Source organism: Erythrolamprus reginae, chromosome 13 (assembly GCF_031021105.1).
Source record: "Erythrolamprus reginae isolate rEryReg1 chromosome 13, rEryReg1.hap1, whole genome shotgun sequence".
NCBI classification, from domain to species: domain Eukaryota; kingdom Metazoa; phylum Chordata; class Lepidosauria; order Squamata; family Dipsadidae; genus Erythrolamprus; species Erythrolamprus reginae.
The window spans coordinates 5,862,446-5,888,692 of record NC_091962.1 but is presented as its reverse complement, the minus strand read 5'-3'; the positions used below and the strand labels follow the sequence as shown (position 1 = coordinate 5,888,692).

The following is a 26,247-nucleotide window of genomic DNA, read 5'->3' as shown; positions in this document are numbered from 1 at the left end:
CGGAGTGTTGGTGTAACATGGGCATATTTAGGGAAGCCCATGATTGCTCTCGCAGCTGCATTCTGCACGATCTGAAGTTTCTGAACAGTTTTCAAAGGTAGCCCCATGTAGAGAGCGCATGTATGTATGCATGCATGTATGTATGTATGTATAACATATTTTTGCTGATAATGAAATAATAAAATATACAGTGGTACCTCTACTTAAGAACGCCTCTACTTAAGAACTTTTCTAGATAAGAACCAGGTGTTCAAGATTTTTTGCCTCTTCTTAAGAACCATTTTCTACTTAAGAACCCAAGCCCGGAAAAAATTCCCAGGGAATTTGAGAGCGGCACGAAGGCCCAGCCAGTTTCCTGCCATTCCCCCTTTAATCCCAGCCATCTCAGGCTTTTCTGGACTGCCAGAGGAGCCTTTCGGTGGCGCTTAAGGAGGCTTTGGCACTCCAGAGCGAACAAAGCATTTTCCTTTCTCCAGAGGGAATAAACCTCTGCCAGTGCCCAGAGAAAAGAAACACTCCCTCACTCTGGGCAACGACAGTCCTCCTCCTCCTCTTCTCCCTCCTACTCCTCCCACCCAAATTCCAAGCTTTATTTCTTTCCTAATGGGTTTGCCCGCATTATTTGCTTTTACATTCACTCCTAAGGGAAAAATGGCTTCTACTTACAAACTTTTCTACTTAAGAACCTGGTCACGGAACGAATTAAGTCCGTAAGCAGAGGGACCACTGTACTTATATTTTACAAACCTGACGCAGATTTTTGCTCCTTGTAGCTTCAGCGATGCTATTATTTCCTTGACTTTTGTCTGGGCAAATATCCCTTTCACTCTTAGAAGACGGTGGAAAGGAAGAGGTTGAAGTGGTTTCTGGTCTTGTTGCGAGGCTTCCTTTGGGTTCTTCGTTCTTTGCTTCACTGGAAATGTCTTCTGAATCCTCTTCCATGGGAATCCTCCTGTTTGCTAATTTTCTCTTTTTTGACGTGCTTACTTCGTCAAACTCTGAGCTATCAAACCAAAATCCTGCAGGAAACACACTTGAAGTTACACACAAGTGAAAATTGCACATTGGAATGCAGTTGTCAGGCCTGGAACCCATTTATTTTTATTCATTTTATTCATTTGTGTTGTCAAGTACGTATTGGTAGCATACAAAGATATCACAATGTTTATATACATGATAACTAGAAAGAGCATCACATATATAAATATCTTGAATATGAACATCTATCTTGGGCCTTGGATCTTCAGGCCTGCCACATTTAGTGCTGCGAGAAACTGGGAGGGTGGGGGATTGTGTGAGTGGGGAAGTAGAGTCAAAAGTGGGTTTCCCACACTTTTGGGTGGGGAAAACCCGAAAGCTTTCAGATTCAGATTTTCCCAGATGTGCCAATATAACATCTCTAACAAAATGGAACTTTGAGGAAATCCATGCCTCGGAGATTTCTAGCGTTGGGGGTGTTATTTGGAACCCTGACAGTAGTCACATATAGAAACATAGAAGATTGACAGCAGAAAAAGACCTCATGGTCCATCTAGTCTGCCCTTATACTATTTTTTGTATTTTATCTTAGGATGGATCTATGTTTATCCCAGGCATGTTTAAATTCAGTTACTGTGGATTTACCAACCACGTCTGCTGGACGTTTGTTCCAAGGATCTACTACTCTTTCAGTCAAATAATATTTTCTCATGTTGCTTTTGATCTTTCCCCCAACTAACCTCAGATTGTGTCCCCTTGTTCTTGTGTTCACTTTCCTATGAAAAACACTTCCCTCCTGAACCTTATTTAACCCGTTCACATATTTAAATGTTTCGATCATGTCCCCCCTTTCCCTTCTGTCCTCCAGACTATACAGATTGAGTTCATGAAGTCTTTCCTGATATGTTTTATGCTTAAGACCTTCCACCATTTTTGTAGCCCATGTTTGGACCCGTTCAATTTTGTCAATATCTTTTTGTAGGTGAGGTCTCCAGAACTGGACACAGTATTATTCCAAATGGGGTCTCACCAGCACTCTATATAAGGGGATCACAATCTCCCTCTTCCTGCTTGCTGTACATCTAGCTATGCAGCCAAGCCTCCTACTTAACAATCGCAGTGATTCAGCCCTGGCAATGAAGGGTTTAAACTGGGGCAAAACTCACTTAACAGACATCTTGCTTAGCCACAGAAATGTTGGCTCCGTTGTGGTCGTAAGTCGAGGACTACCTGTCAGGTGGCTGTGACTAACCTATTGTTTAAAAACACAAGACTTTCCTACTGGAAAGTCTTTTTTCTTTTTACTTTTGGAGGCTCCCTTGCTGAAGGAGATGGGCCTGCTTCAAGTGTCATTCGGAGCCTGGGAAATTGAATTGTTCTTGTTTCTGTTTGTTTTAGAATGCGTTACTTTACTTCCTGCCTTAACTTTTCCGCTGTTTTTCATTTGGATGCATTTGACTGCTGGGAGGGTTCACAGGAGGACAGGATACAATGGATAAAGGGAAGGGTTTGTCTTTTTTTCTAACTACCGTAGAGAATTTCACATTTACCCCGTGAGCCGATAGCTAGTGGGCGAAATGCTTCTCTCTTTTCTTTCTGTAAATTGTAAACTATATATATGATTAGGTTTGTAATAGTTTTCCTTTCGAATCCATTAGAAATTAATACATCTTTGAGTTTGTTCAATTCAGTTTTTAAGTGCTCATGGTCAGCTAGGCGTTTGGTTCTGGTGATGAGAGTTTTGGCTACTGAGGTGATCTGTGCTTTCTAATGGATTCGAAAGGAAAACAATTACAAACCTAATAAAAAAAGAGACACCCCCCAAAAATCAAGACCAAGAACAGGATAATGGTACCACCCTCCTCCCTTACATCAAGGGCACCACAGACAAAATTAGTAAAATCCTACACAAACGTAATATCAAAACTTCATTTGTCACTAACCAAAAAATATCAAACATCCTAAAAAACCCAAAAGATAAAATCCTATTAGAACACCAAGGAATCTATGAAATCCCTTGCAAAACATGTGCAGCCACATACATTGGACAAACCAATCGAAGAGTGAGCGCACGCATTGCAGAACATAAGAATGCAGTCAAAAAAGAAGAAAAGACTTCCTCCCTTGTCCAGCACATTAAAAAAACAGGGCACGAAATTGACTTTGAAAAAAACTAAATTACTTTCCAAAACAGAAAATTTATACAGAAGAATTACTATGGAAGCAATAGAGATAGAAAAACACCCCCTCTGCATGAATAAAAGAGATGACACGTCCCGCCTACCAGAGATTTGGAAACCAGCCTTAAACAAAAAAACATATCATAATCATCACCATGTCAATCCTTCAAGCAATTGTGATTCCACCAACCAATGAAATCACTAAAACATAGTCACCCAATCTATTCGCTACATTCAAACCAAATCTCCACCCCCAAAACTATATATAAGGAACAAATGACAGTTGCAAACATGCCATATTTACAACAGCACGAAGCTCAAAACTTCAGCCTGATGATGGTGAATGTGATTTCACCGAAACGTCGCATAGACACTCAAAACATTACACGGGGCAAAACCCGAACTCAGAACAATCTACATACATATACCAGTGAAAATCTACGAAAACAATATATATATACTGTATATATATATGTAGATTGTTCTGAGTTCGGGTTTTGCCCTGTGTAATATTTTGCATGTCTATGCGACGTTTCGGTGAAATCACATTCACCATCATCAGGCTGAAGGAATAGAAGAGAGAGTACAGTATAGGTAAAAATAAATCAATGAGAGAATAGAAGAAAGATAACGGGATAGAAGAGAAAATATATGGGATATAGGAGAGACAATAGGACAGGGGTTGGAAGGCACTCTAGTGCACTTATGCACGCCCCTTACTGACCTCTTAAGAATCTGGAGAGGTCAACCGTGGGCAGTCTAAGAGTAAAATGTTGGGGGTTAGGTATTATACAGGTATTGCTCGACTTACCACTCCAATTATATTGCTAAGTGAAACATTTGCTAAGTGAATTTTGCCTCCTCTTATATCCTGTCTTGCCCCAGTTGTTAAGTGGAACATTACAGTTGTTGACGTTAGGAATAGCATCATTCTGGAGTAGTGTGTTTTCTTAGTTGTGTAGAAAAAAGACACACCTTCTCTCTTGCTGGTTCCTTCCCCTTGCTCCAATCCTGGACAACTAAAACAGGAATATAACGTTTTCTGACGATCGGATGAGGGACTTTGAGAAGTTAGTGGCCTTGCCTTACATTTTCTAGGCAGTGTCTGCAGGAAAAACAAAAGGCACAATTTATACCAACAATATACAGGTTATATTAAAGGAAAAATAGAATGCGGGTGATTCTCCAGGCCAAGGAAAATTGTCATGGAAAGATTTTGGGGTTTTTAAATTTTTTTTACAAAGGTTTTTATTTACAAATATAAAATGATCCACATGATTCACTTAACAACTGTCATGAATGGCTTAACAACCATGGCAACAAAAAAAAGGATGCAAAATGAGGAGTGACTCACTTAACAACAGAAAGTCTGGTCCCAACTGGGATCATAAACTGAGGACTATTTTTGAGGCTTCTGTGTAGCCAGGCTATCTGTAAGCATTCGCAGCATTGGGCTGAACTTTTATTCTCTTAACAGTTAGGACTGGAGTGGTGCTGAACAACAGTGAGTAAAACAGGAGGAAGTGTGTTTAAGATAATGTTTACCTTTTTGATCTCGCAGGCGTTACTGGGCTTCCATTGCTTAAGAATTACTTTGTTCAAAGTCTCTCTAATGGTTTCCTGGAATTCTTGAGTGTCTGCCACCTGGACAGAGACAGACAGACGGAGACCGAGCGTGAATTGTGGGAGTTGAAGTCCACAGGTCATAAAAGGGACAATAGGAGCCCTTCACTCCTCCACTCGAAACAGAATACCCTACGAAAATAGACTAACAATCCTGGGTCTAGAAAGCTTAGAACTACGGTGCCTAAAACACGATTTAAGTATTGCCCACAAGGTCATATGCGGCAACGTCCTACCGGTCAATGACTACTTCAGCTTCAACCGCAACAACACAAGAGCACGCAACAGATTCAAACTAAATATTAACCGCTCCAAACTTGACTGTAAAAAATATGACTTTAACAATCGAGTTGTCGAAGCGTGGAACTCATTACCGGACTCGGTAGTGTCAACCCCTAACCCCCAACATTTCTCCCTTAGACTATCCACGATTGACCTCTCCAGGTTCCTAAGAGGTCAGTAAGGGGCGTGCATAAGCGCACTAGTGTGCCTTTCGTCCCCTGTCCAATTGTCTTTCCTTTATCTCATATATCATATATATTTTCTTCCTTTCATATATGTGCTCCTCTATTTTTACATATTATCTTTATATATATATTACTTCATGTCTATTCTCTTCCATATGTATCGTGTGTTGGACAAATGAATGAATAAAAAATAAAATAAAAAATAGATGCCCACTCCTGTTTTAAAACAATGCCTTAGCTTTCATTCTTTATGTCAGTGTTTCCAAAGTTTTGACATTCGATTCTATAATTTTCGTAACGCCTAGTACCCCTCGTCAAAAAAAAAAAAAGGATGTATTTTAATACCAATCACCTGACAAAATATCCAGAGATACTTTACCAGAAGAGCCCTCCACTCCTCCAATCCTACGCAACTAGACTTACAATCCTAGGTTGGGAAAGCTTACAATTACGTTGCCTCCAACACGACCTAAGCATAGCCCATAAAATCATCTGCTACAATGTCCTTCCTGTCAACGACTACTTCAGCTTCAACCACAACAACACGCGAGCACACAACAGATCAACAGATACAAACTCAAAGTAAACCGCTCCAAACTTGACTGCAGGAAATACGACTTTAGTAACCGAGTAGTTGACGCATGGAACTCACTACCTCACCTAACCCCCAAAACTTTACCCTTAGACTATCCACTGTTGACCTCGCCCGAATCCTAAGAGGTCAGTAAGGGGCGTGCATAAGTTCACCAGCGTGCCTTCCGTCCCCTGTCCTAATGTTTCTCTCTTACTAGTATCATGTATATTATTATATCTTTGTATACCACCAGTACGTACTTGACAAAACAAATAAAATACATAAATAAATAAATATTGGACTATTTCAGAGACGTGGAGAAGGGGGATCTGCTGTTTGGTAAGAGTTAAGGCCACGCTTACATTAGTAGTTTGGTAGTTGTTTAATTTAATGTCTTCACTCGTGGCCGGGCACAGTCCATTCCCGATCCTACACAATCTTTCCCAACCCAGTTGTTAATTTAAAGAATGCCCGGGTTTTAAACCCATCTTGGCTGTACCTGCAAGCTATGGAGACACTTCCGTCGGAAGTCACCGTCGGTGCTGCTGGAGACTATTCTGGAAATGGTAGACGCCATGATGGGTAAATAACAAGCCAGCTTCTGCTGCTCCTGCGGAGAACAAGGAATCCTGGTTAGTACTCACAGCCCATGGAAGCCTCAAAACAAGCTCCCCGAATGTCTTCCTTCTGTCCTGACAGTGGACGGTATAATTGTGCTACAGATTTTATTGTGTTTTTTTTTTAGAAACATAGAAACATAGAAGTCTGACGGCAGAAAAAGACCTCATGGTCCATCTAGTCTGCCCTTATACTATTTCCTGTGTTTTATCTTAGGATGGATCTATGTTTATCCCAGGCATGTTTAAATTCAGTTACTGTGGATTTACCGTATCTACCACATCTGCTGGAAGTTTGTTCCAAAGATCTATTACTCTTTCAGTAAAATAATATTTTCTCATGTTGCTTTTGATCTTTCCCCCAACTAACTTCAGATTGTGTCCCCTTGTTCTTGTGTTCACTTTCCTATTAAAAACACTTCCCTCCTGGACCTTATTTAACCCTTTAACATATTTAAATGTTTCCATCATGTCCCCCACTTTCCCTTCTGTCCTCCAGACTATACAGATGGAGTCCGTGAAGTCTTTCCTGATACGTTTTATGCTTAAGACCTTCCACCATTCTTGTAGCCCGTCTTTGGACCCGTTCAATTTTGTCAATATCTTTTTGTAGGTGAGGTCTCCAGAACTGAACACAGTACTCCAAATGTGGTCTCACCAGCGCTCTATATAAGGGGATCACAATCTCCCTCTTCCTGCTTGTTATACCTCTAACTATGCAGCCAAGCATCCTACTTGCTTTTCCTACTGCCCGACCACACAGCTCACCCATTTTGAGGCTGTCAGAAATCACTACCCCTAAATCCTTTTTTTCTGAAGTTTTTGCTAACACAGAACTGCCAATGCAATACTCAGATTGAGGATTCCTTTTCCCCAAGTGCATTATTTTACATTTGGAAAATTTTCAAAAAATTTACATTTCCCCCATTGGATTTGGAAATTGCCTGTCTCTTTCACAGAAGGACTCTTGGCAGTGCACAAATCGAATATTAAAATATAGGAATTGGCAGGGAGGGTTACATGTTTGTCAAGTGCACTTAAGCAGGAAGTGAACGGTTCGAATGAATACAGGCAGTCTTTGAATTAATAATAATAATAATAATAATTTATTGGACTTGTATGCCGCCCCTCTCCAAAGACTCGGGGCGGCTCACAACAATAATAAAACAATATAGCAGTAAAACAAATCCAATATTAAAAAACATATATAAAACCCCAGCAATTAAAACCATACAGCACATACATACCAAACATAAAATATAAAAGCCTGGGGGAGGATGTCTTAGTTCCCCCATGCCTGGCGATATAAGTGGGTCTTAAGTAATTTGCGAAAGACGAGGAGGGTGGGGGCTGTTCTAATCTCTGGGGGGAGTTGATTCCAGAGGGCCGGGGCCGCCACAGAGAAGGCTCTTGCCCTGGGGCCCGCCAAACGACATTGTTTGGTCGACGGGACCCGGAGAAGGCCAACTCTGTGGGACCTTATCGGCCACTGGGATTCGTGTAGTAGAAGGCGGTTCTGGAGGTATTCTGGTCCACTGCCATTCAAAGGTCATTACCAACACTTTGAATTGTGACCGGAAACTGATCGGCAGCCAATGTAGGCCACGGAGTGTTGCAGCAACGGAGCCACAAATTTATGTTGTTAAGTCAAACATTTGTTAAGTGAGTTTAGCCCCATTTACAACCTTTCTGACCCTGCTCTTCTTCTTTTTTAAACATATTTTTAATTAAGCATTTTTCAACCTTTACACCACGTCTTTACAGCGTTCCAATATCGGTATCACTCATATTTACATAATTTTCACTTTTATAGATCATTATTCTATATATTCTATAACTATTTATGTACATACATAATACCTTTTACCTTTAACGTGTAGGGATGTGACAATTTTTAATGATTCTTAAGTATGGACTTCACATCTTTTTTCTAGCCAGTTGTTCCAGGCATTCCAAATCTTATAACATTCTGTTTTTTCCTCTATCTTTTAGTTCCATGGTTAACCTTTCCATCTATGTACTGTCAAGCACCTTTCTTATTATCATTGCTCTGTCTCTTCTCTTCTCTTCTCCTCTTCTCTCCTCTCTATATTCTCTATACGCTCAATCCTTCTTGCCTCCTTCTCTTTCCCCTCCCCGCCCCTCCTCACTTCTATTCTATTCTATTCATTCATATACAGTGATCCCCCGTTTATTGCGTCCCCAACCATTGCGAACAGGGTACTTCGCTATTTTTCAACCCGGAAGTCAAAATACCATCTACGCATGCGTGCCCGTTTTTTCTATGGGCACGCATGCGTAGATGGCAACCGGGAGATCAGCTGCTGGGCAGCTTCCCTGAGTCTTCCCCCTCTTGCTGGCGTCAGCGAGGAGTTTCCCCACCGCCCACGCAAACTCCTCGCTGCCGCCCGCCCTTCGCCCGCCCACGCCGTTCATTCTCGCCGCTTTTGAGCTGAGTCCGGAAGCGAATTCGCTCCCGGACTCAGCTCGAAAGCGCCGATAGCAAGCGCCAAGGAACGGCTTGTCCACGCTGGTTCTCGGCGCTTTCGAGCTGAGTCCGGGAGCGAATTCGCTCCCGGACTCAGCTCGAAAGCGCCGAGAACCAGCGTGGACAAGCCGTTTGTTGGCGCTTGCTATCTGCGCTTTTGAGCTGAGTCCGGAAGCGAATTCGCTCCCGGACTCAGCTCAAAAGCGCCGAGAGCCAGCGCCCCCCGGACCCCCAACCCGGGTTTGGGGGGCTGCTAGGAAGCCCTCCATGCCGGCGGCAAACAGCCGCGCCGCCCCCAATCTTCGGCTCCTCGCTAGCGCTGTGGGAGTAAAAACACCATCTGCACATGCGCAGATGGTGTTTTTACTTCCGCAGCGCTACTTCGCGAAAACCCGCTCGTTGCGGGGGGTCCTGGAACGGAACCCTCGCAACGAGCGGGGGATCACTGTATACTATTTTTATTCTATTATTTATTCTATTCTATTCTACCCATTCCTATATTCTATTCTCCATTCTGTTCTGTTCTATTCTATTCTCATTCTATTCTATATATTCTATATTCCATTCTGTTTTCCTTCCTTCTTCCCTCCTTCACTTTCTCCTCTTCCTTTACTCTATTCTATTCTATTTTCTATTCTATTATTCTATTCCAATTCTGAGCTTTCCAGAGTTATTATGAGTGAGTTGGGCAGCCATGTCAATTTTCTACACAAACAAACACATAAAATTCTTCCTCCTTTCTACTTCCAAGCCTTGCCCTCAACCATCCCGACCTAATGTCATGAGCTTCGCACCTGGAAGACTCTGTAGTGTTGATGCAGGACGTCATTCACCAGGTCTTGGATTGCTCTTTTCACCACCTGTTCACTGCAGAAGAGGATTGGCGAGAGATGGGATAGAATCACTCGCCGGTTCCCTGTAACACACAAAGGGAGAAGGGGACAAAGGATGCTATACAGTGTTCCCTCAATTTTCGCAGGGGATGCGTTCCGAGACCGCCCGCGAAAGTCGAATTTCCGCAAAGTAGAGACGCGGAAGTAAATACACTATTTTTGGCTATGAACAGTATCACAAGCCTTCCCTTAACTCTTTAAACCCCTAAATTGCAATTTCCCATTCCCTTAGCAACCATTTCGATTATTACGCACCATGTTTATTTATTAAAGTTTATTTTTAAAAAAATTATTAAGGGCGGACAAAAGTTTGGCGACGACATATGACATCATCAGGCAGGAAAAGCCATGGTATAGAGGGAAAAACCACGAAGTATTTTTAATTAATATTTTGGAAAAACCGTGGTATAGACTTTTCGCGAAGTTCGAACCCGCGAAAATCAAGGGAACACTGTACACAGAAATGCACAATTTCATGTAAGAGAGATGAATGGGTGAGCAGGTTTCTGGGGGCAAATGGAGAGACTAAACCTTTGATCCCAGGGACCAGCCCAGACTGGATTTTGCAACAGAATTCCAGAAAATTACAAATTATTGGCTGGATTACCCCATCCCTTTGCGAATTCACTCGTGGTACCACTAATTCACTTGTGCTAGAACCAAGGAGAAATTTCCTGACAGTGAGAACAATTCATCAGTGGAACAGCTTGCCACCAGAAACTGTGGCTGTTCCAACACTGGAAGTTTTAAAGAACAGATTGGATAGCATTTGTCTGAAATGATATAGGGTTTCCTGCCTAAGCAGGAGGTTGGACTAGAAGACCTCCAAGGTCCCTTCCATCTCTGCTATTCTGTTCCATTCTTAATTCTCTTTTATTCTCTTCTTCTCTTCTCTCATCAATTCTATTCTATTCCATTGTACTCTTTCATTCTTAATTCTCTTCTCGGAGAGGGGCGGCATACAAATCTAATAAATTATTATTATTATTCTCTTTTTTCATTCTTTATTCTATTCAGAAGAGAAGGATTTAGGGGTAGTGATTTCTGACAGTCTCAAAATGGGTGAGCAGTGTGGTCGGGCGGTAGGAAAAGCAAGTAGGATGCTTGGCTGCATAGCTAGAGGTATAACAAGCAGGAAGAGGGAGATTGTGATTCCCTTATATAGAGCGCTGGTGAGACCACATTTGGAATAATACTGTGTCCAGTTCTGGAGACCTCACCTACAAAAAGATATTGACAAAATTGAACGGGTCCAAAGACGGGCTACAAGAATGGTGGAAGGTCTTACGTATAAAACGTATCAGGAAAGACTTCATGAACTCAATCTGTAGAGTCTGGAGGACAGAAGGAAAAGGGGGGACATGATCGAAACATTTAAATATGTTAAAGGGTTAAATAAGGTTCAGGAGGGAAGTGTTTTTCATAGGAAAGTGAACAGAAGAACAAGGGGACACAATCTGAAGTTAGTTGGGGGAAAGATCAAAGGCAACATGAGAAAATATTATTTTACTGAAAGAGTAGTAGATCTTGGAACAAACTTCCAGCAGACGTGGTTGGTAAATCCACAGTAACTGAATGTAAACATGCCTGGGATAAACATATATCCATCCTAAGATAAAATACAGGAAATAGTATAAGGGCAGACTAGATGGACCATGAGGTCTTTTTCTGCCGTCAGTCTTCTATGTTTCTATGTTTCTATTCTATTCCATTTTATTCTTTCATTCCTAATTCTCTGTTCTGTTCTATTCTACTCTATTCTATTCCATTTTATTCTTTCATTCCTAATTCTCTGTTCTGTTCTGTTCTATTCTACTCTACTCTATTCTATGACCTTGACTTACAACTGTTCATTTAGTGGCCGAAGTTTCAATGGCACTGAAAAATGTGACTTATGACCATTTTTCACACTTATGACCATTGCAGCAACTCCATGGTCCCACGTTCAAAATTTAGCCACTTGGCAACCGATTCATATTTATAATGGTTGCCATGTCCTGAGGTCACGTGATCCCTTTTTTTCAACCTTTGACAAGCAAAGTCAATGAAAAAAGCCAGATTCCCTCAACAACCATGCCACTAACTTAGCAACTTGTGTGATCCACTTAAGAAACGGTGGCAAGAAAGGTTGTAAAACGGGGCAAAATTCACTTGACGTCTCTCTTAGCAACAGAAATTATGGGCTCACCTGCGATCGTAAACCACGGGCTGCCTGTGTTTCAGAAACTGTGATTTTATGGCTTAGCCGTATTGTGAGCCAGACATTGTGGCTTATTTAACAAACCGTAGTTAAAACCAGCAATATCGTAATGCTCTAAGGTGCACACTTACACTTCCTTTGCTGTTTAAACGAAGCTGTTCCCTGGGAAGAAAGCCAAATAATTCCCTGGCAATTGACTTCTTAGAGGCTTCGAGAATAGCTTCAAGAATAAATGTCCTTAAAAACACATCTGTGCGGCATTTGTATTTTTAGCGGAGGGTAATGTGATCCTAAGCACAGATGGGAGGTTAAATGGAAGTTATTTCAGAGTCTTCTGATCCCAGCTTCTCAGACTTTCATATATTCTTGACTAGCTGCGGGGCCAAACATTTATTTTGTAGCTGTTCTCTTGCCAGTCTCATAAACTGCTGATTCGCCGAAACGTCGCATAGACATGCAAAACATTACACAGGGCAAAACCCGAACTCAGAACAATCTACATACATATACCCGTGAAAATTTACGAAAACATATATATATGCATGTGGGTAAATTAATAATAATAATAATAATAATAATAATAATAATAATAATAATAATGATGATGATGTCGTCAAACGTGGGGAAACTGAGACATCTCCCCCTGCTAATGTAGTTCTAGTGCATGATATGACTGTATGTATGTTTGTTATATTGGGGTTCCTTGCTTTTAGATTTTTTAAGTGTATAAGTGTTATCTTAGATTTTAATGATTAGATTTGTCAGTATATATTGTTTTTCTCACTGTTGTGAGCCGCCCCGAGTCTGTGGAGAGGGGCGGCATACAAATATAATAAATAATAATAATAAATAATAAAATATTATTATTATTATTATTATTATTATTAATTAGATTTGTATGCTGCCCCTCTCCGTAGACTCGGGGCGGCTCACAACAACAATAAAACAATATACAACAAATCTAATAATTTAAAAGTCACTGAAAAACCCTTATTAAAAAGCAAAAAACATACACACAAACATACCATGCATAAACTGTATAGGCCCGGGAGAGATGTCTCAATTCCCCCATGCCTGACGGCAGAGGTGGGTTTTAAGGAGTTTAACAAAAGGCAAGGAGGATGGGGGCAGTTCTAATCTCCGGGGGGAGCTGGTTCCATAGGGTCGGGGCCGCCACAGAGAAGGCTCTTCCCCTGGGGCCCGCCAACCGACATTGTTTAGTCGACGGGACCCGGAGAAGGACAACTCTGTGGGACCTAACCGGCCGCTGGGATTCGTGCGGCAGAAGGCGGTCCCAGAGGTATTCTGGTCCGATGCCATGAAGGGCTTTATAGGTCATAACCAACACTTTGAATTGTGACCGGAAACTGATCGGTAATCAATGCAGACTGCGGAGTGTTGGTGTAACATGGGCATACCATATATGCACACGTATGTGCAGTAATGGGTTGCTGCCCCCACGGGGGTGTGTGTGATGACACAGTGGGGGTAGTAAGTTTATGCACTATTTATTGAATACATAATAGGTTTTTTATTGTCCTTCCTGCTCTGGTACCTTAGTATGATCCTGAATTACAGTGATATCTTGTCTTACAAACTTAATTGGTTCCAGGACGAGGTTCTTAAGGTGAAAAGTTTGTAAGATGAAACAATGTTTCCCATAGGAATCAATGGAAAAGCGATTAATGCGTGCAAGCCCAAAATTCACCCCTTTTGCCAGCCGAAGTGCCTGTTTTTGCGCTGCTGGGATTCCCCGGAGACTCCCCTCCATAGGAAACCTCACCTCTGGACTTCTTTGTTTTTGCGATGCTGCAGGGGAATCCCAGCAGCGCAAAAACAGGCACTTTGGCTGGCAACGGAAGTCCGGAGCTGGGGTTTCCCAGCAAAGGGAGCATCAGTGAAATCGCAGCATCGCAAAAACACCAAAGTCCTCGAAGCCCCACCTCCAGACCTCTGTGTTTTTGCAATGCTGCGATTTCACTGAGGCTCCCCTCGCTGGGAAACCCCACCTCCAGACTTCTGTTACCAGCGAAGCACCTGTTTTTGTGCTTCTGGGATTTCCCTGCTGGGATTCCCCTGCAGCATTGCAAAAACATGGAAGTCCGGAGGTGGTGTTTCCTATGGAGGGGAGCCTCAGGGAAACCCCAGCAGTGCAAAAACGGGTGCTTTGCTGGCAACGGAAGTCCGGAGGTGGGGTTTCCTATGGAGGGGAGCCTCAGGGAAACCCCAGCAGTGCAAAAACGGGTGCTTTGCTGGCAACGGAAGTCCGGAGGTGGGGCATCCCAGCAGCAGCAGTGGGTTTGTAAGGTGAAAATAGTTTGTAAGAAGAGGCAAAAAAATCTTAAACCCCGGGTTTGTATCTCAAAAAGTTTGTATGATGAGGCGTTTGTAAGATGAGGTATCACTGTACTTTTAAAATAGGAAATAATTAAATAGTATGATTTTACCCATGAACGCTTTAATAATTTTAATCATTATCTGGCACTGGACTTTTATAGAAATGAAAGAAATTTGAGCTACTTGCCTAATCTGTTCTCATACTGAACCTTGTGGGTTCAGTACAAAACCTGAAAATGTTACTGTGCTCCTCAACAAATCATGCTGTCTATCATTTGTCCTTTTTATGGCTGTTCAAATAATGTGACTTAATCAACTGAAAAAGAGTCTCCCCCCAAAAAAACTTATCTTGGTCGGTAAGCGATTCCCACCCACTCACATGACCTTTAAGCCACCCCAGTCGCATGATTGTCAAGCCACTCCCACCTGGTCACATGGCCAGGAAGCCACTCCCACCCAGTCACATGACTGTCAAGCCACACCCACAGTAAAAATTTTGGCAGCCCATCACTGCGTACGTGTATATATCTATATTTATATGTACAGAAAGTGAAACTTGGCTGGTCCTGAAACGGATCGGCATAACCAAGGAAAAGGAAGAGCAGCAGTGTCTGTTCCTGAGTCTCTGAGTCCTGCCCGTGGCTGGTTTCGAGGGTAAATTGGATTTCAGGTCTCGCTGCATCTGAGAGACAAAATACATTGATTGGTTGAGTGATCGATACGCTGCATTGCGTCTTATTTCAGGCAAATAATGAAGGAAGATCCGGTCACAATACCTAAGGAACAGGTGACCATCATCATCACCTTTAAACAGCCCTATAATCCCTCCCGTTGGGGTGGAGCCTGGGCAACTGAATGGAGCAAGCAGAGTATTTTACTGGTTGGATGCCCTTCCTTTGTTCAGCTGATATATATTCTCAGTGCGCTCAGAGAGAGAAATATCTGCCCCTACCTAGGATCTAACTCACAGCCTCTTGATCAAGAGGCGAGAGCTCTGCCTCTGTAGATAGATAGACGATAGATAAATAGATAGAGATAGATAGATAAGATAGATAGATAAGATAGATAGATAGATAGATAGATAGAAAGATAGAAAGATAGATAAACAGACAGACAGACAGATGAGTAGGTAGATAGGTAGATGGGTGATAGATAGATAAGAGAGATATATAGATAGATAGATGATAGATAGATAGATAGATAGATAGATAGATAGATAGATAGATAGATAGATAGATAGATAGATGATAAACAGGTAGATGGGTGATAGATGATTGATAGATAAGATAGATAGATAGATGATAGATAAATAAGATAGATAGATAGATAGATAAGATAGATAGATAGATAGATAGATAAGATAGATAGATAGATAGATAAGATAGATAGATAAGATAGATAGATAAGATAGATAGATAGATAGATAGATAGATAGATGATAGATAGGATAGATAGATAGATAGATAGATAGATAGATAGATAGATAGATGATAGATAGGATAGATAGATAGATAGGATAGATAGATAGATAGATGATAGATAGATAGATAGATAGATAGATAGATAGATAGATAGATAGATAGATAGATAGATGATAAACTGGTAGATGGGTGATAGATGATAGATAAGATAGATAGATAGATAGATAGATAGATAGATAGATAGATTATAAACAGATAGATGGGTGATAGATGATAGATAAATAAGAGAGATAGATAGATGATACATAGATAGATGATAGGTAGATAGATAGATAGATAGATAGATAGATAGATAGATGATAAATAGATAGATAGATAGATAAGATAGATAGATAGATGGATGATAAATAGATAGATAGATGATAAATAGATAGATAAGATAAATAGATAGATGGATGATAAATAGATAGACAGATAGATGATAAATAGATAGATAGATAGATAGATAGATAGATAGATAGATGATAAATAGGTAGGTAGGTAGGTAGGTAGGTAGATGATAAATAGATAGATAGATAGATAGATAGATAGATAAGATAGATAGATAGATAGATAGATAGATAGATAGATAGATGGATGATAAATTGGTAGGTAGGTAGGTAGATTAGATCAGTGTTTTTCAACCAGTGTGCCGTGGCACACTAGTGTGCCGCGAGACATGGTCAGGTGTGCCGCGAAGCTCAGAGAGAGAAAGAAAACAAGAGAAAGAAAGAAAGAGCAAGAGAGAAAGAAAACAAGAGAGAAAGCAAGCAAGAGAGAGAGCAAGAAAGAAAGCAAGAGAGAGAAAGAAAGCAAGAAAGAGAACAAGTGAGAAAGAAAACAAGAGAAAGAAAGAAAGAGCAAGAGAGAAAGAGAACAAGAGAGAAAGAAAGCAAGAAAGCAAGAAAGCAAGAGAGAGAAAGAAAGCAAGAGAGAAAGAGAACAAGAGAGAAAGAAAAGAAGAGAAAGAAAGAAAGAGCAAGAGAGAAAGAGAACAAGAGAGAAAGAAAGCAAGAGAGAGAGCAAGAAAGCAAGAGAGAGAAAGAAAAAGAAAGAGAGAAAGAGAACAAGAGAGAAAGAAAGCAAGAGAGAGAGCAAGAAAGAAAGAAAGCAAGAGAGAGAAAGAGAACAAGAGAGAAAGAAAAGAAGAGAAAGAAAGAAAGAGAACAAGAGAGAAAGAAAGCAAGAGAGAGAGCAAGAAAGCAAGAGAGAGAAAGAAAAAGAAAGAGAGAAAGAGAACAAGAGAGAAAGAAAGCAATGGAGAGAGCAAGAAAGAAAGAAAGCAAGAGAGAGAGAGAGAGGGAGGGAAGATGGGAGAGAGAAAGACATAGAGGGAGGTAGGGTGGGAGAGAGAAAGAGAGCAAAAAAGAGGAAAGAAGGAAGAGAGAGAAAAAGAGGAAGGGAGAGAAAGAGGGAGAGAGAAATAGAGCGAAAGGGAGGAAGAGAGAGAATTTTTTTGTCCAAAGTTTCCCCCCCCCCCCCAACTGTGCCCCATGGTTTTGTAAATGTAAAAAATGTGCCGCGGCTCAAAAAAGGTTGAAAATCACTGGATTAGATGATGGATGAGGTGGCATAGTGGTTAGAGTGCAGTACTGCAGGCTACTTCTGCTGACTGCAATTTGGCCGATTGAATCTCATCAGGCTCAAGGTTGACTCAGCCTTTTCTCCTTCTGAGGTGGGTAAAATGAGGACCCAGATTGTTGAGGGCCATGTGCTGACTGTGCAAACCGCTCAGAGAGGGGATTTAAAAAGAGCTGTGAAGCGGTATCCAAGTCTAAATTCTATTGCTATGACTATTTCAGGATTCGGTCTGCAGATCCATCTTCCCAGGAGCTTCCTGAACCAGAAAGCAGAGTTACACAACAGCTAGTTTGTGGTGTCAGTTGTGATGCTCTGCAGCGGGTGAGCTCCCTGTTATTTTACACCCCATGTGTATTGTTCGGAGGTCTCATAAGGATAAATGAGTCAAGCCACCAGACAATATTTTATGATGCTGAAAATAAACATGTCAGTTCACATGTTTTATTTTCAGGTCTGCTCCTGAGATGGTGCCCTGAAAAACTGCACACGCTATTCATTCTTAAAACAGCTTTTCCACATTCCGACCGGATAACCGAACACGAGTGTAGTGTGGATATTTCAAGGAAAAGTGAAGGACGTAGTGGCCGTATCCTAAGAAATCTCCCTTTTCTAGCCCACGCACTGTATATTCAATCTCCAAATGCAGTGATTTTCAACCTTTTTTGAGCCGCGGCACATTTTTTACATTTACAAAACCATGGGGCACATTGAGTGGGGATGGGGGGGGCAGCTAAAAAAAGTTTGGACAAAAAAATTCTCTGTTTCTTCCTCCCTTTTGCTCTATTTCTCTCTCCCTCCCTCTTTCTCTCTCTTTCTCTTTTTTCTCTCTCTCTCCTTCCCTCTTTCTTTCTCTCTTCCTTCCTTCCTCTTCCTTCCTCTCTCTCCCTCCCTCCCTCTATGTCTTTCTCTCTCCCACCTTCCCTCCCTCTCTCTTTCTTTCTCTTTCTCTCTTGTTCTCTTTCTCTCTCTCTTCCTTTCTTTCTTTCTCTCTCTCTCGTTCTCTTTCTTTTTCCCTCTCTTGCTTTCTCTCTCTCTCTTGCTTTATTTCTCTCTCTCTCTCTCTTTCTCTCTCTCTCTGTTTTCTTTTTCTCTCTCTCTTGCTTTCTCTCTCTTTTGCTCTTTCTCTCTCTCTCTTTCTTTCTTTCTCTCTCTGAGCTTCGCGGCACACCTGACCATGTCTCACGGCACACTGGTTGAAAAACACTGTCCTAATGTTATAATGACAACTTTCCTTCAAGCTTTATCAGTTGCAGTGGACCAGCAATTTCAAGAACGAGCAATGCTTTCGGACTGTGTTTGATGTTCAATGTTTTGTGGTGACTTTCTTTACAGATATTCTTAGTTTATTTTTCTAGCTACCTACTGAGATTGCTAATTGGGAACCGTGTGTTTTTAACCTGAAGATCAGTTCATACTTTCTTTGTTTTATTAAATATTTACATTAAAATTACACAACAAAAGGCAATATATACACATAAAACGAACATGAAAAAAGGAGAGAGGGAAAAAAGAAGAAAAAGGGAAGAGAAAAAGAAGATAAGAAAAAGAAAACAAAAATAAAGCATTCTGCTTTACATATAGCATATTTGGTATCATTATATACAATTGGCACTACTCGAGGAGTAGTGTGATTTATGTGCAGCTTACGTCTAACTTACAAAGGAAGATCTTCCTTTTTACAGTTATTATACATTTAATACATAAGTACAATCTTATAGTCTCCATATCATTGTGTCATCAACAAATATTAACAAACTATAGCACCACTATACCATTGAAGAAAGAAGGATATATGATTGACACAATGACACATACTTTCTTTTTCCAACTACAGCATATATAATAAAGTAGATTTTTAAGGATTGTTTTTATGTATTAATGGGATTGATTTTACTATTGTCTCTTTATATATGTTGTGAGCCGCCCTGAGTCCTCAGAGAGGGACGGCATACAAATCCTATTAAATAAATAAATAAAGACATCGGTTACCTGTTTCGCAATAGGCAGCTGGAATTAGTGTGGCTTGGTAGGCGTATTTGCCCCAAGAGGCGAAACGTGAAGGATCTTCGAAGAAAGAGTAGGAGGGTTCCTCTGCAGAAAACAATATGGGCAGCCCAGCTGGATCATAAAGAAATATATATAGGGAGGAGTTAGGGGGAAACAATCATCTGAAGGCCAGTGAATGGTGAACACCATAGTGCTGAGTTTGATACAAAATCCGTTTGCACAAGATCAGTGCTGCTTTCCTTTCTTTAAGTCAATCTAATCTTGAGACAATAGCAAACCTCACAACAAAAACAACAACAACAACAACAACAAATAATAATAATAATAATAATAATAATAATAATTTATTAGATTTGTATACTGCCCCTCTCCAAGGACTATAGTTATACTATAACTATAACTATAACGAGTCTACGGAGAGGGGCGGCATACAAATCTAATAAGTAAGTAAGTAAGTAAGTAAGTAAGTAAGTAAGTAAGTAAGTAAGTAAGTAAGTAAGTAAGTAAGTAAGTAAGTAAGTAAGTAGGTAGAAACATAGAAACATAGAAGTCTGATGGCAGAAAAAGACCTCATGGTCCATCTAGTCTGCCCTTATACTATTTTCTGTATTTTATCTTAGGGTGGATCTATGTTTATCCCAGGCATGTTTAAATTCAGTTACTGTGGATTTATCTACCACATCTGCTGGAAGTTTGTTCCAAGGATCTACTACTCTTTCAGTAAAATAATATTTTCTCACGTTGCTTCTGATCTTTCCCCCAACTAACTTCAGATTGTGTCCCCTTGTCCTTGTGTTCACTTTCCTATTGAAAACACTTCCCTCCTGGACCTTATTTAACCCTTTAATATATTTAAATGTAAATAAATAAATAAATAAATAAATAAATAAATAAATAAATAAACTATAAAACTGTAACTATATAACTATAACTACTATAACTATAATAATAATAATAATAATAATAATAATAATAATAATTTATTAGATTTGTATGCCGCTCCCTCCCAAGACTCTAGTTATAACTATATAACTGTAACTATATAACTAACTATAACTATAACTGTATAATTATAACTCTAACTATATAACTGTAACTATAACACTATATAACTAACTGTAACTGTAACTACACTACAACTATAACTATAATAATATAACTATATAACTATATAACAACTATATAACTGTAACTGTAATTGTAACTATAACTATATATAGTTATAGTTTTATAAGTACAGTATAACTGTAGTTATACATAGTTATAACTATAAGCAGTATGTGGTTAAAAGAAGGACGAGGGGTGACATGTAATTCCAGTATCGGTTTGTTTCTTTAGTTTGTCAATCATGTACTAGATAAGAGGTATAAGTATAAACATGGGCATGACAAGGAATGAGTACAAATAAATGGGGACGGTAGGCACACTGGTGCGCTTATGCACGCCCCCCTTTATGGTCCTCTCAGTGACTGGGTGAGTTCCACAGTATGCGACTTCTCCTATGTCACTTCGGGATATGACCGTCTGCCTTCCATTGGAAGAATTGAACCCTTTCCCCCTAGGCCTTTACAATGTTATGCATGGTATGTCTCTATGGTTTTTATTATAATGGGTTTTTAATTGTTTTTAGTATTGGATTATTATTATATGCTGTCTTATTATTCCTGTTAGCCGCCCCGAGTCTCCGGAGAGGGGTGGCATAAAAACCCAATAAATAATAATAATAATAATAATAATAATAATAATAATGAATTATGGAGGTGTCTCCATGGCTGGCTCCCGCAAATTTGAGAGATGAAAATGCACAAGGATGGATACCCCTGGCTTTAAAATACACCGCTCAAAAAAATAAAATAAAGGGAACACTTAAACAACACAATACAACTCCAAGTAAATCAAAGTTCTGTGAAATCAAACTGTCCACTTAGGAAGCAACACTGACAATCAATTTCACACGCGTGTTGTCAGCACATTCAACTTTGTACAGAGCAAAGTATTCAATGAGAATATTTCATTCATTCAGATCTAGGATGTGTTATTTGAGTGTTCCCTTTGTTGTTTTTTGAGCAGTGTATTTCAAAAACTCACATGGCTGCCTATTTTAGTTTAACCCATTCTTCTTAAGTTTAAGTTTAAGTTTAATCAGATTTGTATGCCGCCCCTCTCCGCAGACTCAGGGCGGCTCACAGCAATAACAGTACAATGTAAAACAAATCTAATATTTAAGTTAATTTAAAAAACACCACAAATTAAAACCAATCATACATACTAGCGTACCATGCGTAAATTTTATAAGCCTAGGGGGAGGGAACATGTCAATTCCCCCATGCCTGACGACAGAGGAGGTTTTCAGGAGCTTACGAAAGGCTAGGAGGGTGGGGGCAACTCTGATATCTGGGGGGAGTTGGTTCCAAAGGGTCGGGGCCGCCACAGAGAAGGCTCTTCCCCTGGGTCCCACCAAACGACATTGTTTAGTTGACGGGACCCAGAGAAGGCCAACTCTGTGGGACCTAAGTGGTCGCTGGGATTCGTGCGGCAGAAGGCAGTCCCGGAGATATTCTGGTCCAGTGCCATGAAGGGCTTTATAGGTCATGACCAACACTTTGAATTGTGACCGGAAACTGATCGGCAACCAATGCAGACTGCGGAGTGTGGGAGCAACATGGGCACAGAGTGGATCTTCTCCGGGTCCCGTCAACTAAGCAATGTCGCCTGGCGGGACCCAGGGGAAGAGCCTTCTCTGTGGTGGCCCCAGCCGTCTGGAACCAACTCCCCCCAGAGATTAGAACTGCCCCCACCCTCCTTGCCTTTCGTAAACAACTTAAAACCCACCTCTGCCGCCAGGCATGGGGGAATTGAGATCCTCTTTCCCCCTAGGCCTTTACAATTCTATGCATGGTATGTATGTATGTATGTTTGGTTTTTATATTAATAGATTTTTAATCATCAATACCAAATTACTATTGTACACTGTTTTATTGTCGCTGTTAGCCGCCCCGAGTCTCTGGAGAGGGGCGGCATACAAATCCAATAAATAAATAAATAAATAAATATTTAGAGAAGCCCATGATTGCTGTCGCAGCTGCATTCTGCACGATCTGGAGTTTCCGAACACTCTTCAAAGGTAGCCCCATGTAGAGAGCATTACAGTAGTCGAGCCTCGAGGTGATGAAGGCATGAGTGACTGTGAGCAGTGACTCCCGGTCCAGATAGGGCCGCAACTGTTGCACCAGGCGAACCTGGGCAAACGCCCCCCAAATGCCTTAGCCGAATGCCTGCCTCTCTTTGCAGTTTGCAAGCCCAGCCAAAGCGTCCCTCGATCCCCTTCTATTGGTCCCAGGAAAGGATACTGAAGCAGCCACGATCTTGGCAGGTTGGTTAGGGAAAGGTTTCTGGCAGGGACAGAGGGATGCCACAGCTCTGAGACTCAAGGCGCCCGTGAAGCCTCCTTCCACTAATTCATCCGGGGTGAAGAGGTTGACTCGTTCACCAGTCACAAAGTGGATTTTGTCGCAGGATGGGATTACAGCCCTGGATTCCGACCTGGGAGAAGGAAAGAGAAAGAAGCGGGGGAGGGAGGGGAGGAAGATGGGAGGGAGGGAAGGAAAGGAGGATGGAAGGAAGGAAGGAAGGATGGAAGGAAGGATGGAAGGAAGGACGGATGGAAGGATGGAAGGAAGGAAGGAAGGAAGGATGGATGGAAGGATGGAAGGAAGGATGGAAGGAAGGAAGGATGGAAGGATGGAAGGAAGGAAGGAAGAAAGGAAGGAAGGAAGGAAGGAAGGTAAAGAATGAAAGGAATAAAGGAAGGAAGGCAGAAGAAGCAGGAGGGAGGGAAGGAAGGAAGGATGGAAGGAAGGAAGGAAAAGAATGGAAGGAAGGAAGGAAGGAAGGTAAAGAATGAAAGGAATAAAGGAAGGAAGGAAGGAAGGAGAAGCAGGAGGGAGGAGGAAGATGAGAGTGAGAGAGGAAAGGGAGGGAGGGAGATGAGAACAAGAGAGAGGGAGGGTGGGAAGGAAGGAAAGGAGGGAGGGAAAGGGAACAGAAGGGAAGGGAAAGCGGTGGAGGAAGGAAGATAAGAGTGAGAGAGGGAAGGAGGGAAAAAGAGAGAGGTTAATTGGAGATAGAAAACAGAAGGAAATAAATTATAAATAAATAACAAATTAGTGAAAGATCACCCTTTAGTAATCTAATCCTTTTCACGTATGTTGGGAGTCATCAGTTTTGGAGGACCATTGCCCATCATATTTAAAGGGCGACATGTTGTGAGATGGAGTTCAGTTCTCAGTTTACATTTTTTTAAAAGCAAGCTGTTAACAGTAGCACAAGATAACTGGGGATTAATTCCTATGTAGCTACCAGAACAATTAAAAAAAATTGATTGTATGTTAATTGAATAATTATCTGAATTAATAGGAGATGAAAGATTGTGAAAGAGAACTGGAAAGAAAAAGAAAGCATTAGATAGCAAGAAAAAGAAGTAATTTGTTCTATTCAATCTGTTCTAATGGCTCATAATTATTCTGCAGCACAGTGGCATAGAAATATCAATATTTTAAAATTACATTTTTATTTAAGCATCTCATGTTTTTGTTAAAATGCACAGCTTGGTTTATAGGACTATCATTAAGTGTTGTATTTTACGACTCTTGTCGAATGTATCTTTTCTTTATGTGCACTGAGAGCATCTGCACGAAAGACAAATTCCTTGTGTGTCCAATCACACTTAGCCAATAAGGAATTCTATTCTATTCTATTCTTTTTTCCCCCAATATATTTTATTAAATTTTCTTAAAATAGACAAAACTAACAAACATACATTTAACATAAAAGTGGGGTTGTATCTCCTCCGCTTATTCTTGAAGTAAAATTTCAATACAAAAAAGAATACATGCAAAAAAGTTTAAAATCAACTTATTACTTTAAATGAAAAGAAGAAATTTGGTTAACTTTTTATATTAAATCTTCATACATTGTAATCCGTAACTCTTAAATCTTATCCCTAATAAGTCTAACATAACACTTAAATCATAACTCCACTAATACAATACTATTATTTATTTATTTACTTTTACTGTTAATGTTAATTTTTCTTCTTGTTTATCCATATATACACTTTGTTCCATATCTCATTCTATTCTATTCTATTCTAATTCTATTCCATTCCATTCTAAATTCAATTCCATTCAATTCTGTTCTATTCCATTCCATTCCACTCCATTCTAAATTCAATTCTGTTCTATTCTACTCTATTCTATTCTAGCCCACACAAGCAGGGAGGAAGGGAAGCCCAGCTTACGGTGCTCTGATCCCTTTGAAATCGACCCCTGGGATCCCCTCTCCACGTCTTTTGGGACATGCGCCTGTTGCTGGTCTTTGGCGCGCATGAGCCAGAAACCAGACTAGCTGGCAAGTGCACATGCACACTCTGGAAACAGGAAGATCATCTTCCTAGAGCGTGTGTGTGCAATGGGCGTCTCTTCTTCCACTGCCCATGAAAACCAGCTGACTGGCACACCGGAACCCGGAAGAGCAAGGGACAATGACTCTACATCCCACTTCCGGCATGCGTGCCCTCGGCTCGCCATCACAGATACATACGCAGTAATGGGCAGCCAATTTTTTTTTAAAAAAAAATATTTTAATTTTTATTATACAAATAATACAAAATACAACATATTATACAAAACATGAAATAATGGTCGTAACAATAGAAAACAGTCGAATAACATATCAATTTACAAAGTACAAACTTAAAAACTAGAAAAAGGGAGGGAAAGAAGTAGGTAGGGAAAGGGTAGAGAGGAGGAGGGGAAAAGATAGAAAGGACAGAGAACATAGAAAGGATAGAAAGGATAAAAGATTCGGCGAATGTCCGGGGGAGCTGTACTGAAAACGAGAACTGATTCCTATTTTATTAGCTCGTTACCATGGTTCGGTTTGTTTATCTAGATTGATAGATGCAAGTGTTGAGTTAATCAAGTTATAGAGATTTTAGGGAGTACTGTAGTAGTAAAGATACTATCAGTATATATATAAAGTCTCTTAATACTATATAAAGTATATACAAGATTTGTAACTGGTCGTGTTTATATCCAACATATCAATCTTAGGCAGCCAAAATTTTTACTGCCACACTGTGGGTGTGGCTTATTTTGTGGGTGTGGCCTAATGGTCATGTGACTGGGTAGGAGTGGCTTGCCGGCCATGTGACCGGGTGGGAGTGGCTTGAACGATCATCATCGTTCAAGTGAACCGTTAAGTCCTTGACTTACAACCTTACCAGTGTCGACAATTTGCTTTGCGTTTCCTGCACTCTCCTTCCTATGTCGCCCCCCCCCGCCTCAAGGTGTGTAGCTAGGCGAACGGGTGCTGCCAGAAGCATAAATGCTGCCAGCGCCGCTTCCACCCAGGCTTTCAGCTTGCACCTAAGGTGGGAGGTGGCCGTGTGAGGCTGGAAGGGAGCTGGGTAGGAGAGAGGGAAGCTCGTCCGAGGCCAGGAAGGAGGAAAGAGGAAAAAAGCAAGGGGCGCAGATGCAGCAGCAGTAGCAGCAGGGAAAAAATGGAGAGCCGAGCCGAGCCCGGTAATCCAGGAAGTGACAGCCGCCGATCAGCTGGAGCTGCGCATGCAGCTTCATTTCCGCCAGTGGAACTGCGTCCCACCCCGTCCTGCCTGCTGCTCACCCCTGTGTATATTTATTTATTTATTCAATTTTTATGCCGCCCTTCTCCTTAGACTCAGGGCGGCTTACAACATGTTAGCAATAGCACTTTTTTAACAGAGCTAGGCTATTGCCCCCACAATCCGGGTCCTCATTTTACCCACCTCGGAAGGATGGAAG

General features: G+C 40.9%; 1 protein-coding gene across 2 annotated transcripts in view; it reads right to left on the bottom strand.

Moving 5' to 3' along the window:
* The window catches only part of TOP6BL (TOP6B like initiator of meiotic double strand breaks), a 70,034-nt gene that overhangs the window by 5,742 nt on the left and 38,045 nt on the right, over positions 1-26,247 (bottom strand). For both annotated transcript variants that reach the window (XM_070766041.1, XM_070766040.1), the window contains exons 8-15: positions 22,756-22,948; positions 19,388-19,535; positions 14,902-15,039; positions 9,722-9,843; positions 6,322-6,432; positions 4,704-4,802; positions 4,134-4,263; positions 748-1,019 (exon numbers count right to left, since the gene is read on the bottom strand). In XM_070766041.1, the coding sequence (XP_070622142.1) occupies positions 748-1,019; positions 4,134-4,263; positions 4,704-4,802; positions 6,322-6,432; positions 9,722-9,843; positions 14,902-15,039; positions 19,388-19,535; positions 22,756-22,948 (1,213 nt within the window). The remainder of the gene's footprint in view (positions 1-747; positions 1,020-4,133; positions 4,264-4,703; positions 4,803-6,321; positions 6,433-9,721; positions 9,844-14,901; positions 15,040-19,387; positions 19,536-22,755; positions 22,949-26,247) is intronic.